General features: G+C 40.1%; 1 protein-coding gene across 1 annotated transcript in view; it reads left to right on the top strand.

The window, feature by feature from the left end:
• The window catches only part of LOC133068438 (glycerophosphodiester phosphodiesterase domain-containing protein 4-like), a 125,541-nt gene extending 108,580 nt beyond the window's left edge, over positions 1–16,961 (top strand). The window contains exons 13-17 of the mRNA XM_061159668.1: positions 281–428; positions 8,301–8,383; positions 9,167–9,219; positions 16,309–16,550; positions 16,776–16,961. Of these exons, the coding sequence (XP_061015651.1) occupies positions 281–428; positions 8,301–8,383; positions 9,167–9,219; positions 16,309–16,550; positions 16,776–16,961 (712 nt within the window). The remainder of the gene's footprint in view (positions 1–280; positions 429–8,300; positions 8,384–9,166; positions 9,220–16,308; positions 16,551–16,775) is intronic.
• Positions 16,962–17,238: the final 277 nt, after the last annotated feature.

Raw genomic sequence — 17,238 nt, 5'->3', positions numbered from 1 at the left:
AAACTAACACAACACTGTAAATAAACTATATTTCAATAAAAATTTAGAAAATAGAAAAATAAAATACTACTGTTGGTACAGGAGCAAAGGTATTAAATCTAGTCCTTTGTCCTCATTGCAACATGAGCTAATTCAGCATGTCGTATCATAAGATGTCACATGACCAACTGCTTCTTGTGATTTAAGCAAAAACCTTTTACAAATCTGGTGACCGATTCCCTTTTAGATGATGAGCATGAGATTAAGTCTTAATTTCCTGTGGGTTCTTTTTTCTTCCCAGAGAATATAAAGCGGCTAACATCAGCATCAACCTATACCTCGTCAATGAACCTTGGCTCTTCTCACTGGCCTGGTGCTCCAAGATTCAATCAGTGACCACAGACAATCTTCAGGTTCTGAGGGAAATAAATCACCCTTATTACTTCATGGTGAGCTGGTTGCCCAGATTGCCCTTCCAAGTCTGGTACAATAGGAGTCTCTGTCCCCTCTCTACCCTACCTTGCCCACTGTGCAGTCTCCAGGGGAACTAGTTAAGAGCAGAGACTTATGTGAGATTGGAGAGGGGGCAGTCTGTATTCTCTTACCCAGATCCTTCTGTGATTTTCAGGCAGAAATTGCTCTTATTGGTATAATAATCACTCTTTTTTGAATCCTCACAATGTGTCTTTCATGCATAACGTAATTCAGCCCTCTGGGTTAGCCACTAGGATTATCCCCGTGGGAAAACTGAAATTTGATGTTTTTAAGATCCTTGACATCATCACGTGATGCAAGATTCAGAATGAGGTCTGACTCCAGAGTTTTGTTGCTGCAACCCCTCCTTTCTGAAGGCACAGCAACAATGATAGTGACATGAGGTTTGCGGAGAAAACCAAGTATACTTGATTCCAAAATGAACACTGTGTGTCCTAAGCAAAATACTTTTGGAAAGGAGAGTGTGAATATCCAGCTACTGCTTATGGTTAGAGGCATGGGGATCTGAACACCTGGTTTACACGTGCAACTAAATCCCATCACTTATCTATGAAGAGAGCCCCAGCTAACCAGTTAAGTGCTATAGAGCCTGTATTTTTTTTTATCAGCATAGAGCAGGATGACTGAGTCAGACACAATAGCCCACAGCAGAAATCTGCTCTGTGAGCTAGGTCTTTCCCTACCCCTGAATAAGATCTCACTCAGATTCCATAGTTTCTCTAGTCACTCTGAGATAATTTTTAAGTTCTTTTTGATCACCAAGAAGCCTTAGCTCAGCATCAAGTGTCTAATCCAGAGTAATAACCCAAAGTCTAAACTGCCTTGAACATTAAAGTTTTAGTCAGAGACATCTAAATGAGAAGCTTAAATGTTTTAGCTTGCTTTCTCCATAGCTCCAGTCTCACTGGCACTTGTTTCTGACTTGATCAGAGTCAGGAGCAGGTGCGAGGTGATTGGGGCCAAACGCACAATCTCACAGGGCCAGTACTGCATTGAGGTCTTGTGGTGGCCATGTAAAACCACCTACCCCTTCTCCCTGGGTGCCTTGGGCAGCACTCTGCAGATGACCCTCCAGGAAGCCTTGGACGGCAGATCCCTTGGCATAGATGAAGCCTCTCCACTTGTCTGTCTCTGTACTATCCCCCTTCATGCATAGACTATATACTTTTCTAACAATTTTATTTTTAAAAATTGATTACAGAGTAAACTTGTTCAGTATATAAAATTAATCATTATAAAATGCATAAGTTAGAAAGCAGTATAGCCCTCCATAATCCTATCCTCCTACATCAGTAATGTCTGAAAGTTGTCCCTTTGGATATATTAAATAAAACTTTATTAAGTAAAATTTTCATTTTAATATTTGAATTGTTAATAAATTCATGTGAATCGAAATTCAGAGTGTAAAAGACATAAGTCAAAAACTTCTTTCTACACCTGGCCTGGACTTGTTTTAAAGAACCCAAGGTCAGTTTGTTCAAGAAGGTGGAGCCAGTATCCCAGGGACCCTCCTAAGCAGCCCTCACCCTGAGTTAGAATATGCAGGTTCAGATCCTGGCCACCTATTGTGTGAACTTGGAAATGTTAGTTAACCTGTCTTGGCCTCAGTTTGCTTATTTGTAAATTGAGGATTAAAAGTACTACAGTGGAAGCATTTTTATCCAATATAATCCTCTCTGCTTAATGGTCTGTTAATTCAAAAATTTAAAACAAGGAATTGTGAAATAAATGATGTGTGGTCTGTTAGCATTTTTGTTGTTGTTGTTGTTCGGTTGCAAAGTCTTGTCCAACTCTTCATAACCCCATGGACTGCAGCGCCCCATGGCTTTCTTGTCCCTCACTATCTCCTGGAGTTTGCCCAAGTTCATGTCTGTTGAATTGGTGGTGCCATCCAACCATCTCATCATCTGTCATCCTCTTCTACTGCCTTTAGTGTTTCCCAGCATCAGGGTCTTTTCCAGTGAGTCAGTTGTTTGCGTCAGGTAGCTTTATTCAGGTCTTCCCTTGTGGCTCATGTGGGAAAGAATCCGCCTGCAGTGTGGGAGACCTGGGTTCAACCCCTGGGTTGAGAAAATCCCCTGCAGGAGGGCATGGCAACCCACTCCAGTATTGTTGCCTGGATAATCCCCATGGATAGAGGAGCCTGGCAGGCTATAGTCCATGGGGTTGCAAAGACTCAGTCATGACTGAGTGACTAAGTCCACAGCAGAGCTTCAGCCAGCCTCAGTCCTTTGAATGAATATTCAGGGCTGATTTACTTTAAGATTGACTGGTTTGATCTCCTTGTTCTGTAAGGGACTCTCAAGCATCTTCTCCAACACCACAGTTTGAAAGCATCAATTCTTCAGTGCTCTGCCTTCTTTATGGTCCAGCTCTCACATCCATATGTGACTACTGGAAAGACCATAGCCTTGACTATATAGACTTTTGATTACAGACCTTTGACTGTGTGGATCACAACAAACTATCTTCAAGAGATGGGAGAACCAGACCACCTGACCTGCCTCCTGAGAAATCTGTTTGCAGGTCAAGAAGCTGGACATGGGACAAAAGACTGGTTCCAAATCGGTAAAGGAGTATGTCAAGGCTGTATATTGTCACCCTGCTTATTTAACTTATATGCAGAGTACATCATGAGAAATGCTGGGCTGGATGAAGCACAAGCTGGAATCAAGATTGCTGGGAGAAATATCAATTACCTCAGATATGCAGTTGACACCATCCTTATGGCAGAAAGCGAAGAAGAACTAAAGAGCCTCTTGATGAAAGTGAAAGAGGAGAGTGAAAAAGTTGGCTTAAAACTAAACATTCAGAAAACCAAGATCATGGCATCTAGTCCCATCATTTCATGGCAAATAGATGGGGAAACAGTGGAAACAGTGAGAGGCTTTATTTTTGGGGGCTCCAAAATTACTGCAGATGGTGACTGCAGACATGAAATTAAAAGACCATTGCTCCTTGGAAGAAAAGCTATGACCAACCTAGACAGCATATTAAAAAGCAGAGACATCACTTTGTCAACAAAGGTCCATCTAGTCAAGGCTATGGTTTTTCCAGTAGTCATGGATGGATGTGAGGGTTGGACTATAAAGAAAGCTGAGTGCTGAAGAATTGGTGCTTTTGAACTGTGGTGTTGGAGAAGACTCTTGAGAGTCCCTTGGACTGCAAGGAGATCGAACCAGTCAATCCTAAAGGAAATCAATCCTGAATTACAAGGATTGATGTTGAAGCTGAAGCTCTGATATTTTGGCCACCTGATGCAAATAACTGACTCATTGGAAAAGACCCTGATGCTGGGAAAGATTGAAGGTGAGAGGAGAAGGGAACAACAGAGGATGAGATGGTTGGATGGCATCACTGACTTGATGGACATGAGTTTGAGTAAGCTCCAGGAGTTGGTGATGGACAGGGAGGCCTGGCGTGCTGCAGTCCATGGGGTCGCAAAGAGTCGGATATTAACTGAGCGACTGAACTGAACTGACTGATACATGCCTTTGTCTGCAAAGTGATGTCTTTGCTTTTTAACACAGTCTAGGTTTGTCACAGCTTTCCTGCCAAGAAGCAATCTTCTTTTAATTTCATGGCTGCACTCACCAGCTACAGTGATTTTAGAGCCCAAGAAAATAAAATCTGTCACTGCTTTCACTTTTCCCCCTTCTATTTGCCATGAAGTATGGGACTGGATGGCATGATCTTAGTTTTTTGAATGTTGAGTTTTAAGCCAGCTTTTTCACTCTCCTCCTTTACCCTAATCAAGAAGCTCTTTAGTTCCTCTTTGCTTTCTGCCAGAGTAGTATCGTCCATATATCTGAGGTTGTTGCTGTTTCTCCCAGCAATCTTGATTCCGGCTTGTAACTCATCGAGAGGTGCCTTTCGCATGATGTGCTCAACATATAGGTTACAAACTGGATGACAATAAGAGCCTTGTCATACACCTTTCTCAATCCTGGACTAGTCAGTTGTTCCATACAGGGTATTGTTTCTTCTTGACCCGCATACAGGTTTCTCAGGAAACTGGTAAGATGATCTGGTATTCCCATTTCTTTAAGAGCGTCCCACAGTTTGTTATGATATACACAGTCAAAGGCTTTGGCATAGTCGATGAAATGGAGGAAGGTGTTTTCCTGCAATTCTCTTGCTTTCTCAATGATCCAGCAAATGTTGCCAATTTGATCTCTGGTTCCTCTACCTTTTCTAAACACCTGGCAGTTCTTGTTTCACATAATGCTGAAGCCTAGCTTGGAGGATTTTGAGAATAACCTTACTAGCATGGGAGATGAGAGCAGTTGTCCAGTGATTTGAACATTCTTTAGTACCTTCTTGGGAACTGGGATGAGGATTGACCTTTTCCAGCCCTGTGGCCATGGCTGCATGTCCCAAATTTGCTGGCATATTAAATGCAGCACTTTAATAGCATCATCTTTAGGATTTTAAGTAGCTCTGCTGGAATTCCATCACCTCCACTAGCTTTATTGGCAGCAGTGCTTCATACTCCAGAATATCTAGCTCTGGGTGACTGATTACACCATCGTGGTTATCTGGGTCATTAAAATCTTTTTTGTACAGTTCTTCTATGTATTCTTTCCATCTCTTCTTGACCTCTTCTGCTTCTATTAGGCCTTTACTGTTTCTGCCCTTTATTGTGCCTGTCTTTGGATGAAATGTTCCTTTGATATTTCCAGTTTTCTTGCAGAGATCTCTAATCTTATCCTTTCTGTTATTTTCCTCTGTTTATTTGTGCTGTTCTTTGAAGAAGGCCTTCTTGTCTCTCCTTGCTATTCTCTGGAACTCTGCATTTAGATGGGTATACCTTTCCCTTTCTTTCTTGTTTTTCATTTCTCCTTTCCTCAGCTGTTTGTAAAGCCTCATCAGATAACCATTTTACCTTCTTGCATTTCTTTTTCTTTGGGATGGTTTGGTTCACTGCCTCATGTGCAGTATTTTGGGCCTCTGCCTACAGTTCTTCAGGCACTCTGCTTACTAGATCTAATCCCTTGAATCTATTCATCACCTCCACTGTGTATTAACAGGGAATTTGATTTAAGTTGTACCTGACTGGCCTAGTGGTTTTCCCCACTTTCTTTGGTCTAAGCCTGAATTTGACCATGTTGAAAAAACCTACCTAATACTTACTGGCTTAATATACTTGTTTGTCACATTCTGTATAATGGCTGAGCACTTTCTCTGGTCTCAACCAGTTTGGTTGGACTGGGTGTCTAGGATGGCCTCATCCACATGTCTAGGGTCTTACCTGGAATGACTGTGGTCTCCCTTCCTTTGGTCACTCATCCTCAAGGAGGCCAGCTTGACTTGTGTTCGCCTGGTGGTGCTGGGTTCTCAGCAGTGAGAGAGGTCAAGCCCCAGTGCATGTGCCTTTCTAAGGATCTCCCAATCTGGTGTTTGCTAATGTTCCACAGACCAAAGATAATGACATGGTCCAGTCCAGATTCAAGGTAGGGCAGGTATCAAGTTCCTCTTGATAGAGAGGAACAACCAAGTCATATTGCATACAGGCCTGCATTTGGGGAGGAATATTGTGATTATTTTATAAGCAATCCACCGCATACCTACCTAATACATTTTAAAATATTCACTCACCTTTTGACATAGACTCAAGGTCTTTCCTTTGAGGGTATTTTAGCTGATTGAATTCTGTATTCACTTGCTTATATATACTTCCAAATGAACCAGCTATGATTTCTAAGTTTGTTTCCTTTTTTTTGTTGTTCAGTCACTAAGTCATGTCTGAGTCTTAAAGCACAACAAAAACTTAAAGTCATTGGGAGAATGAGGAATCCACCCAGATTTTTATAATAATCCCAACACCCCCAGTCTCTTAGTGTATCACTCACATCTAATTCATTTGCAGTTTATTTTTACTTGTTTATCTAGGGCTGCACTGGGCCTTCGTTGCTTTGCACAGGCTTTCTCTAGTTGCAGCAAGGAGAAGCTACTCTTTGTTGTAACGAGCAGGCTTCTCATTTCAGTGTCTTCTCTTGTCACAGAACACAGGCTCCAGGGCACGCAGGCCTCGGGAGTTGTAGCTCTTGGGCCCTAGAGCACGTGGCCTTCGGTAGTTGTGGCGCACAGGCTCGGAAGTTGTGGCCTGCGGGCTCTGAAGTGCATGCTCTGTGGTTGTGGCACGTGGTCTTTAGTTTGCCCTGCAGCGTGTGAACTCTTCCCAGAGCAGGGATTGATCACATGTCCCCTTCAATGAATGTGTGCACGCTCAGTTGTGTCTGACTCTTTGTGACCCTATGGACTGTAACCCACCAGGCTCCTCTGTCCATGGTATTCTCCAGGGAAGAACGCTGAAATGGGTTGTCATTTCTTCCTCCAGGGTTCCTCCCAACCCAGGGATTGAACCTGTGTCTCCTGCATCTCCTGCATTGGTAGGCAGATTTTTATTCACTGCACCACCAAGGAACTCCTGCAGTTTATTTTTTTTAATGACTTTTTCTGTCATCATCAACTTTTAAAAAGCATTGACTTAGTATCCTTTGAAAATGCCATGTTTTTTTACTCAGCTTTTACAGATCTAAGTAACATTTAATTACACCACACAATCATAACAAGTGTGGCTGTTCTAAAGTCATATGGACAGTAAAAACAACTGATTCTTAGATTGTGCAGCCTACCTGGTGGGCATCCTGGAGCAGGCCAAGGCATTGGTCAGGCTCCGAGAGGGCGTTAGGAGCCTTAGATTAGTGGAACTTGGCTGAAAGCTTCTGCTGTACCTGCCTACTGGTGCTGTTTGAAGGATTAGCTGTGAAAATACCCTTAGTACGCTTAGAACACTTCCTTAGCTCCTATAATTGCTCATTAATATTAGTTCTCATCATTATCACCATCATTCATGTTATTGTTATGATAATAATTATAATAATGATTATATTATATAATTTTATATATTATTATATTTATTTTATTATATATATTATATGTTTTTATATACTATATATTATATAATAATGATAATATTATTATCATTACTAATAATAAAATCATTACTATCATTTCTTTCTTTTCCTTCTTTCTACTAATCAGTCCAAGAAAAGACCTTGGGATAGAGTGGAAAATGGCATAAGAAAGAAACAAATGCCAGACCCTATACCATCATGTAGTGTTGGAGGTGAAATAATGAAAGTAGAAAGGGAAGATCAAACCAGGGAATTTACAAACTCATGCAAGAGAAGCTAGGAGATGGAGGTCTATAAAATGGGTGATTCAGTCAAGGAGCCTCAAGAAGTAGGCGTGCTAGTCTTAGTTAAGTATTATAATTTCAGCATGCTTATTTGAAGCACAATGACTTAGAAGAATGATTCCTAAACGGTGATTCACAGACTAGCTGCTTGTTGCTGGGGAGCTTGTTAGAGATGCAGAAATTGTGATTCCTGAGTCGCTAATGAGGCCCAGGAAGCTGTATTACAAAAGGCTGCAGCTCAGGTAGATTTGGATGCACAGCCAGGCTTGGGAACCTGTGCCATGAACACGTAGAGTGCTGGAAGTCAAGGACCTTGGGCTGTAGTCCTGGTCCAGAGAAGAATTGCTATGTGATATCTCTAGGACTCCCTCAGACCTCTGTTGAGTGTCCAGGGAAATGATGTGTGTGAAGTGTTTTAGTCCTAGTAGAGCCCTGGGCACATGTAAGGGGGGATTGTTAGGTTAGCAGCAGGTATTCTCTCTGTTTGACTTCAGTCCCGGGAATCAAGGTTCCTCCTCCTGCTGTGTCCCCTCTCCATTCCCGCTCAAGCAAGGGACTTGATCCACATGATCTACAATCTTCTCCAACTGTAATGCTTAAAACTGTGTTTTCTGTTTTGCAGACACCAAAATTCTATCTGTTCATGTGGATTTTCATGGATATTCTTTCTGCAGCTTTCATTATTGCCATATTACATTTTTATTGGTAAGCATGTTTGTAATTTTAAACGCTTTTTTCCCCTAAATAAAAATATACATGGTTTGATGAAAGTTTAAGAAAAAACAGTTACATTCTTCTCATAGTCCCACGTAGCAAATCCTCAGGGAGACAGGGTTTAATGATTTTCTCTTCCAAACCTCCTGTTTCTTCTCATGCTGCCTGTAGCTCCTCACTCCCCTTCTACCTCCTCAACATGAGACCGTATCCTAAAGATAAGGACTCTCACTAAAGCTTAATCAAAGCCTGTTACTGCAGATCCCTTGCAGATCAGTTGGCAGAGGACAGGGATTGAAGATTGTTCAGAACAAGTACCTCTACCTCCCCACCTTCCACAGGATGGGACACAGCAGGGTGAGGTGTAAAGAGCAAGCTCACCCTCCAGGAAACCTGGGTTTTAGTCCTGTCTTTTCCCGTAGTTGCTGGATGACCCTGGGGAAAATCACTGCCTCTTTCCAGACCATAGTCTTTGTATCTGTCCAAGAAAATGACATTTGGGAATTCTTGAGGGGGAAATGCTACAAGATTATAAGGTTCAGGTGGAAGAGGGGACATCTGGTAGAAGAATTTTAGCTGAAAGAGACTCCATGGTTCTTTAGGTCTCAGCATGCCCATCATTTCCTCATTTGAGTTATCTTTTAAAGGGGAACACTACAGACCCTCCACCTGAGGTAGCAATTGACTGGGCAATGTTCTTTTCTGGCCACTGCCTGTATTATTTTCACGTTGGAAGAGGTCTGTGAGGCTCATGGTCCCTCTGCTTCATTCTAGGAGGAGAGAGAGCCAGAGTGAAAAAATCCTCCACGGTATCACCAGTTACACAGGTAAAGTTAGAGGCCTTTAGGAAGTCATTGCCTCCAGAAAGCAGGGCCTGCCTTTAATGTTTCTGACAAGAATTTAAGGAATCTAAAATGATGGAGTGGGAACCAGTGAGAAGTTGGGAGAAACAGGCTGGGCACTGATTCTAGGAGGCTCTTGACATCAAAATTCATTGTGGACTTTATCCTCTAAGCAGTGAGATTTCTTGAAAGATTTTGAATGTGGCTGTATATTTGCTCTCTTGTTCATATTTCATTCATCACACAATTATTATTGAGTACCAGCTTTGTGCCAGGCATTCTGAGAGGCCAAAGTACCTGAAAGCTGTCTATGGAGGGTGGTTCAAGAGAAAAGAGCTTCTGGCCCACAGAGAGCAGTGAGGAAGCAGGTGAAGGTATAACAGTTGACATCTTTGGTTCAGGCATCTAATTCCAGGACAGAGAAGCTGCCGTGTTCATCACAGCTAAATGTGCTCTATGTGGCTTCAGTTGTGATGTATGTTGGAAGGTGGAAGGAGAAAATTGCAGAGATCCTGGAATTTTGGCCTAGAGTCTAGACTCTGCATATAAGCAATCAGGAAATGGAGAATGAGTTTCAAGCAAGGGAGTAATATGCTTAGACTTCTGTGTAAAGGGAAAGAATAGCAGAATAACTTATTGATCACCAGGATAACTAAGGGCTGAGTAAGTGAGATAGGTCCAGTAAGGGAAGGGAAGCTAGAGTTTATATTTCAGGAGGTTGTGGGGATAATCACACAGTGAGTTACTGGTTTGGGAAGCCAGTGCAATGTCAAAGGGAAAACCATTTAGGAGGCAGAGGGCTGTGCAGTACATGATACCATTTCCTCCCATAGTGTGTGGAAACTTAAGTAAAGTTGAAACAGTCACAAAATCATGAATTAATTTAATTTCTTGTGGACAATGGTAAAGATCATGAGATGTTGTGTACCAACTGGCAGAGTATTCAACACATACATTACTTAGAGTTGCAGGAATGGATCCATAGGGACCATGAAAACCAAGTTCAGAAATTTGAAGAGCAATTGTCTTTCCTACTTTAAAATTGAGTGGTTTAACCAAGCTGATCCAAATGTCTTAAGATAAAGAGATTTCCAGGAACTGAGTTTTATGCATTTTAAAAAGATCACTCTGCTGGCTCTTAAGATGACTGAAGGCTGAGTTCCAACTGCCTTATGCTTTTTAGTAGTTATATTAGTAAACTAGCGCTGCCCAAACAAAATACCACAGACTGGGTGCCTTTAACAACAGAAACTGGTTTTTCTTACAGTCCTGGAGGCTAGAGGCACAAGATCAGTGCATCAGCAGGCTTGCTTCCTCCTGGGGCCTCTCTCCTTGGCTTATAGATGGCCACTTTCTTGCTGTGTCCTCACAGCAAGATTCCTCTGTGCACACACAGACCCCCAGTGTCCTCGGGGTCTCCAGATTTTCTCTTTTCTGCCCAGACTGGATCAAGGCTAACCATAATGGCCTCATTTTGATCATGTCTTTAAAAGATTTATCTCCTGAATTAGTCCTATATTGAAGTGCTAGTGGTTAGGGCTTTAACATATGAATTTGTGTGGTATACAATTTAGCCCATAACAGTAATCCAACCAAGAAATAAAAGAATGTGAAAATGATGAGAAAACCACGGCTGGAAGAGAAGTTTTGAAGGAAAGTTAAAATACTGTTTAAATTTGAATGAAGGAAGTAATTATAATGCCTTAGGGAAAGCACAGTTTACTTGACCCTGAATTCCCACCAGGTTGAAATGTGAAGAAAATAAGATGAGTAGAAAATAAATTAAGATTTTTTTCCCTGTTTTTGAGAGTTTTTAGTTGCCCATTTACAAAAACCAGTTTTGCATGATCTACATAAATGTGTAGAAATACTCTTTGAGTACCTCAAAGAGATGTCTACAAGGCAAAGGCCTAAGTTTAGAATCAGGGAAGGAACAAGGAAAACTGGAAAGAAGCAGGAGCCACAGCCCAGACCCAGCCAGGGTGGGGAGAATGTAGCCGAGTATTGCCCCACGACCACCTCAGAGACGGGCATGTCCTGCTGCTGCCACCTCTCTAGATTTAGGATATATTTTTCAGCCCTTTAAAAAGAGTCCAATCTTTTGTCTCCTATATCTAGTAGTTTCTTATGAAAAGTCTTCCAAAAAACAAGTCTTCTATTTTTTTATCATTGTTCCTCTACTTCTAACATGTTCTTTTACTCTGGCTACTTTTTAATATTGTTTCTTTTACTACTGGTTTTCAGTAATTTGATTATGATTTACCTTAGTGTATATGAGTGTGTTTATCTTGCTGAACTTCTTAGATCAGTAAAAGTATAAATTTTCAGTCTGTATTTTTTCTCATATTTTTCTGTCACTACCCTCTTTCAGTTTCCAGATGTTAGGTGGTTTCTTATTATCCCATGGGTTGCCAAGACCATTTGTTTTTATTTTTAGCGTACTTAATTTTTTTGACTGTACCAGGTCATAGTTGTGGCATGTGGGATTTTTAGTTGTTGCACACAAACTCCTAGTTGCGGCATGTGGGATCTAGCTCCCAACGAGGGAGTGAACCTGGGCCCCCTGCACTGAAAGCATGGGGTCTTAGCCATGCTAGGGAAGTCCCTAGCCTATTTAATTTTGTGCTTCATTTTGAAAATATTGTATTACTGTATGGTTAGTTTTTAATTGCTATGTGACAAATTACCTGAGACCTAGCAGCTCAAAAAAACACAAGTTTATCATTTCACAGTTTATTGGACCAGGAGTCTAGGCATAGTTTTGCTGAGTCCTCTGTATGAGGTCTCATGAGGATAACATCAAGGTATTGGCCTGGGCCGCAATCTCATCTGAGACACCAGAGTCCTCTTCCGAGCTCATGGGTTGTTGGCATAATTCAGTTCCTTATAATTGCAAGACTGAAGCCATCCATGTCTCCTTAATCATTCTTGGAATAGTTTTGCTCTAAGATCCTAGAGACTACCTTCAGGTCCTAGTCATAAGGCTTTTTCACAGCATGACATCTTAATTCTTCAAATCCAGCAGGGGAATATCTCTCATAGCAGATGGATTGAGGAAAAAGAAAACAAAGGAAACAAAATGATACACAAAACAAATAGAAAACAAGTTGAAACATGGTAGTCATAAATTCAGCCATTTTATTAATTACATTAAATATAAATGAACCAAATTCTCAAAACATGTGTAGAAATTGTCAGACTGGATAGAAGCAGGACCAAAACATATGCTGTCTACAAAAGAAATAGTTAAAATACAAAAACACAGAGTAAAACCAAAAGGATAGAAAATAATATGCCATGTAAACAATAAGCCTCAGAAATAATATCTGAAAAAACTTCAAAGCATGGAGCATTGTTAGAAATAAAGATTTCATAATGATAAAATGGTTGATGTATCAGGAAGCCACTATATATACTTAATAGCAGAGCTTCAAAATAAAACAAAAGCTGAAAGAGAGAAATCATACTTAGAGATTTAGATTCTTCTCTCATTACCTGAAAGAACAACTAAACACCCAAAAAATAAAATCAGAAAAGATATTTGAATACTTTCAGTGAATGTGACCTAATTGACAGAAGATATATTTAACAACTACAGAATATATAACATTTTCAAATGTACATTGCTAGCCATAAAATGAATCTAGAAGAGTCTGCTGATTTACCTCATACAGAGAGAATTAAGCAAAATGAGGGGAGAGAGAAATATGTTCCAAATAAAATAACAAGACTAAACCTCAGAAAAAGAACTAAAGAAATCAAGATAAGAAGCCTACTTGATAAAGGTTAAAATTAATGGTCTTGAATATGATCAACCAGGAATTCTCTACCCATCAAGAGTTGACGGAGAGATCAAGAGTTTCCCAGATAAACAAAAGCTAGACGAGGTTTATCACCACTAAACCAGTTCTATAAGAAATGTTAAAGGGAGTTCTTTAAGTTGAAAAGAAATGGCACTAGCTGATAATAAGGAAGCATGCAAGTATAAATCTCACTGGAAAAAGTACATATATAATAAAGGTAGGAGATGGGTCACTTATAAAGGAAGTATGAAAATTAAAAAAACAAAAGTAGTAAAAATGACTAAAATTACAATAATTAGCGATGCCAAAAATAAGAAAATGTAATAAACTGTGTCATCAGTAAATTTCAAAAGATCAAAATCACACACTTTGTTCTGTGATCACAAAAGGAATTAAGTTAGAAACAATAAAATATCTAGATAGTCCTCTAAATACTTGAAATTAATGCATCTCTAAACAGTTCATTGATAAAGGGATTAATCACAATGGAAATTGGAAAATATTTTTAAAGGATAATGCCTATATAATGGCAAAATTTGTGGGGTACAGCATAAAGCTGAACCTAGAGGGAAATTTGTAACTTTAAATGTTAGAAGAAAGATTGTTAAAGTAGAAACTTGATCAATATGTAACCAATCTTAAAAAGCTAAGTAAATTTTTTTCCAAGTAAAAGGAAGGAAATAATATAGATAGGAGCAATGGAATAGAAAAGATGAAACAACAGAAAAATCTTTTCAAAGTGAAAGTTTGTTCTTAGGAAAGATTAATAGAATTGATAAATTCTTGATAAGAGAAATTGATTGACAGTATGATGAATGATTAATGAAAGAGGGACTAAATCCAAATCCTAGAAATAAAAAGAAAAATTATAAACATTTTAAACCATTAAATTTGACAAGTTAAATGAAGTAGACAACTTCCTTGAAATGTACAGCTTATTAGAACTGAAAGAAGCTGAAATTTGTAGTAACTCACTGACTATCAGAATCAAATCTGTGAATCAAAAATCTACCACAAAGGAAAGTCCAGTCCCAACAAGTTACATTGGCTAATCAAATATTTGATAAATAATACCAATTTTATACCAACTCTGAAAAAAAAGAGGGGCTGATTCTTTGAGGCCAGCAATAATCTCATCTAAAAAATGTCTGACAAAGAGAGTACAATAACTAAATTCATAAATGAATATCCTTCATGAGCTTAGACATAAAAATCCTGAACAAAACACTAACACATTGAATCCATCAGTAGGAAAAAGGATAAAATATCGGGAACAAGTGAGGTTTATACCAGCAGTGTAAGATGAATTTATCGTTTGAGAATTAATCAAATCAATCTACCATATTAATGAAATAGAAAAAGCATATTTGACAAAATCCACTATGTTCAAATCTCTGGGAAAACTAGACCTGGAATGAAACTTACTCAATCGAATGAGAGATATTTACACAAAAAACCTCCAACCAACATCATTTTTAATGGTGAAACAGCATTTTCTCTCAAAGATCAGAAATAAAGCAAGGATATCTCTCTCACTAGCGCTGTTTGGCATTGTACTGGAGATCCTGGCCAGTTTAGTAAGGTAAACAACAGGCATAAAGGAAGAAATGAAACTCCTGATTCAAAGATATGATTATTTACATTAAAAAATTCTAAGGACTCAAACAACAAATCTACTACAACTGGTGACTTAAGCAGTACCTCAGGATATAAGATCAATATACAGAAAAACCAATTATATGTTGATATATTATCACTGAATAATTAGAAACTTTAAAAATGGAAATAGCATCACTTATAACAGCAAAGTTATAAATGCTGATAAAGGTCTGTCTAGTCAAAGCTATGGTTTTTCCATTAGTCACACATAGATGTGAGAGTTGGACCACTAAGAAAGCTGAGCACCGAAGAGTTGATGCTTTTGAACCATGGTGTTAGATAAGACTCTTGAGAGTCCCTTGGACTGTAAGGAGATCAAACCAGTCAATCCTAAAGGAAATCAGTCCTGAATATTCATTAGAAGGACTGATGCTGAGGCTGAAGTTCCAATACCTTGGCCACCTGATGTGAAAAACTGACTCATTCGAAAATACCCTGATGCTGGGAAAGACTGAAGGCAGGAGAAGGGGACGACAGAGGATGAGATGGTTGGATAGCATCACGGACTCAATGGACATGAATTTGTGCAAGCTCCAGAAATTGGTGATGGACAGGGAAGCCTGGTGTGCTACAGTCCATGGGGTTGCAAAGAGTTGGACACAGTCTAGCAACTGAAATTGAACTGATAACAGCATAAAACATTAACTAGGAATTTTAGGAAATTATTGTAATCTCTTACAAAGATAGATGATTGTTCGTTGTAAATTATAAAAAGTTTAATGAGGAAAAAGAAGACCTGGATAAATGGAGCAATATAACACATAAATGAATTTAAAAACTTAATACTGTATAAAAACTTAATACTGTAGATATTAGGTATCATGGAACTGAATTACAAATTCAATTCAAGTGCAATAAAAATCCCCTTCTTTCTATGAAGCTGACAAAAAAATGAAGCTAATGTGTGTAGCTGTTTCTTCAAGAGTGAAATTACACTCAGGGCAAAAATAACTGGATTCTGGACTGACTTCTTTGGATTTTCACTCTCTTCTAGATTTTGGCTCTACTTTTCCTCATTATATTGTAAAGTCTTAGATAAATTTGAGATGTCTTCTTGGTTTTGCACAGTATCCAGTTTCTAATTTGTCTTTGATAAGAGTCCATTTCCTAGCTGCATTACTAGAAAAGTCTCCATCATCTATTTTTTCTACTGTTCAGATTGAAAAAAATAAAAAACTATTTTCGGAGCAATTACTGTGTGACAGATACTCGTGAGCACTGTACTTGGGGTAGCAAGCAAGACAAAGTCTCTGTCCTTAAAAAGTTCTCATTTTAATGGAGGGTGTGTTCATTTTTCTATTCAAGCTGCTTTGGAAGCAGTGGTTATGGAATCCATGAACTTTAAGCAAATGTTGATTTCACCCTTCTGACTGCTCCCATTTGAGTGAGAACCTCACACAACAGACTCTTAAACTCCAGCACCTTGATAAACTGAGGACCATAGCAAAGTCTGCCCAAAGGCTGGGTAGGGAGGAGAACTAGGGAGAAAGAATCTAAAATGGTAAGTGAGGAGCTGACATTTTAAAGATGACTAGGATTCTGTCACATGACGGGCAAAGATTGGAGAAGCAACTTGGAAAGAATCTGTGTTGTTTTCTTTTCTGTCCCACAGAAACTCCAAGTGTAAGCCTCAATGATGAAGTTTTGGAAGTTGTGGAAATCCCTGGACTTTTAACCAAGAGCAAAATGAAATATCCAGACTCTGAAGTCATTATACCAGAGGTTGTCAAGGAAACCACTGCACCAACCATGCATCCCACAGATGACGATGGACAACCAGTGCCCACTGGGCCAGCCTTTGAACCCATCCAAGCACCCACTTCAGAGGCCAACAGAGAGGCCACCCTCCAAACTGTATTGCCTACCTAGGAGGCAAACGAACCAACGGTTCCCTCTGTGGAGAAGTTCTCCTCCTGAAACATAACCTGAAAAGTCCCCACCATTGACTACCCCCAGTAATCCTCTTTTATGATGGTTTCCACCACATCAAGCATGTCCTTCTCGCCCTTTTGGGCTGTCTTCAAAGAATAATTAGCCACAACTTGCCTCCTCCTCCTTTTTCTCCCTCTCTGTGCCCAGGGTGACCTGATGGTAGAGAGATGTCAGGAAAGGGGTGCGGAAGAGCCAGGAGGGCTCTCAGGAAAACCACTCTGGTCTCACCTCTCCTCTCCAGGGGATGAGCAGAGGGGAAAGAGTGTGGTCCTGGAGCTGGAGCTGGTTTCTCTCCGGGTGTCAGAGGGTCTGTCTCATCCTGACCCTTCATAATATTCCCCTCTGCTGTGGTGGAGTGGCTGTGGTGAACATCAGCCTGTAAATAAGGCAGCCTCTCAGGAACTCAGAAGGTAATTGATACAATCTTTGGGGCCCTCTGCGGTCACTCAGGCTGACAGGGTCAAGGGAGGAGTTCCAGGGTGATGCCGTCCAGAGTCAGAGAAGGAGAGGTGGCATGGGCGTGAGCGGGGGCAAAGCTCTCAGCCCACTCACCGTCCTGTCGGACAGTGTGCGTGGGGTGCTTCCTCATAGCTTGTCGCTGGCCGATTCC

The sequence above is a fragment of the Dama dama genome, chromosome 2 (assembly GCF_033118175.1).
Source record: "Dama dama isolate Ldn47 chromosome 2, ASM3311817v1, whole genome shotgun sequence".
In the NCBI taxonomy this organism is placed as follows: Eukaryota; Metazoa; Chordata; class Mammalia; order Artiodactyla; family Cervidae; genus Dama; species Dama dama.
Note: the sequence above shows the minus strand (reverse complement) of the source record. Positions and strands in the feature narration are given on the sequence as shown.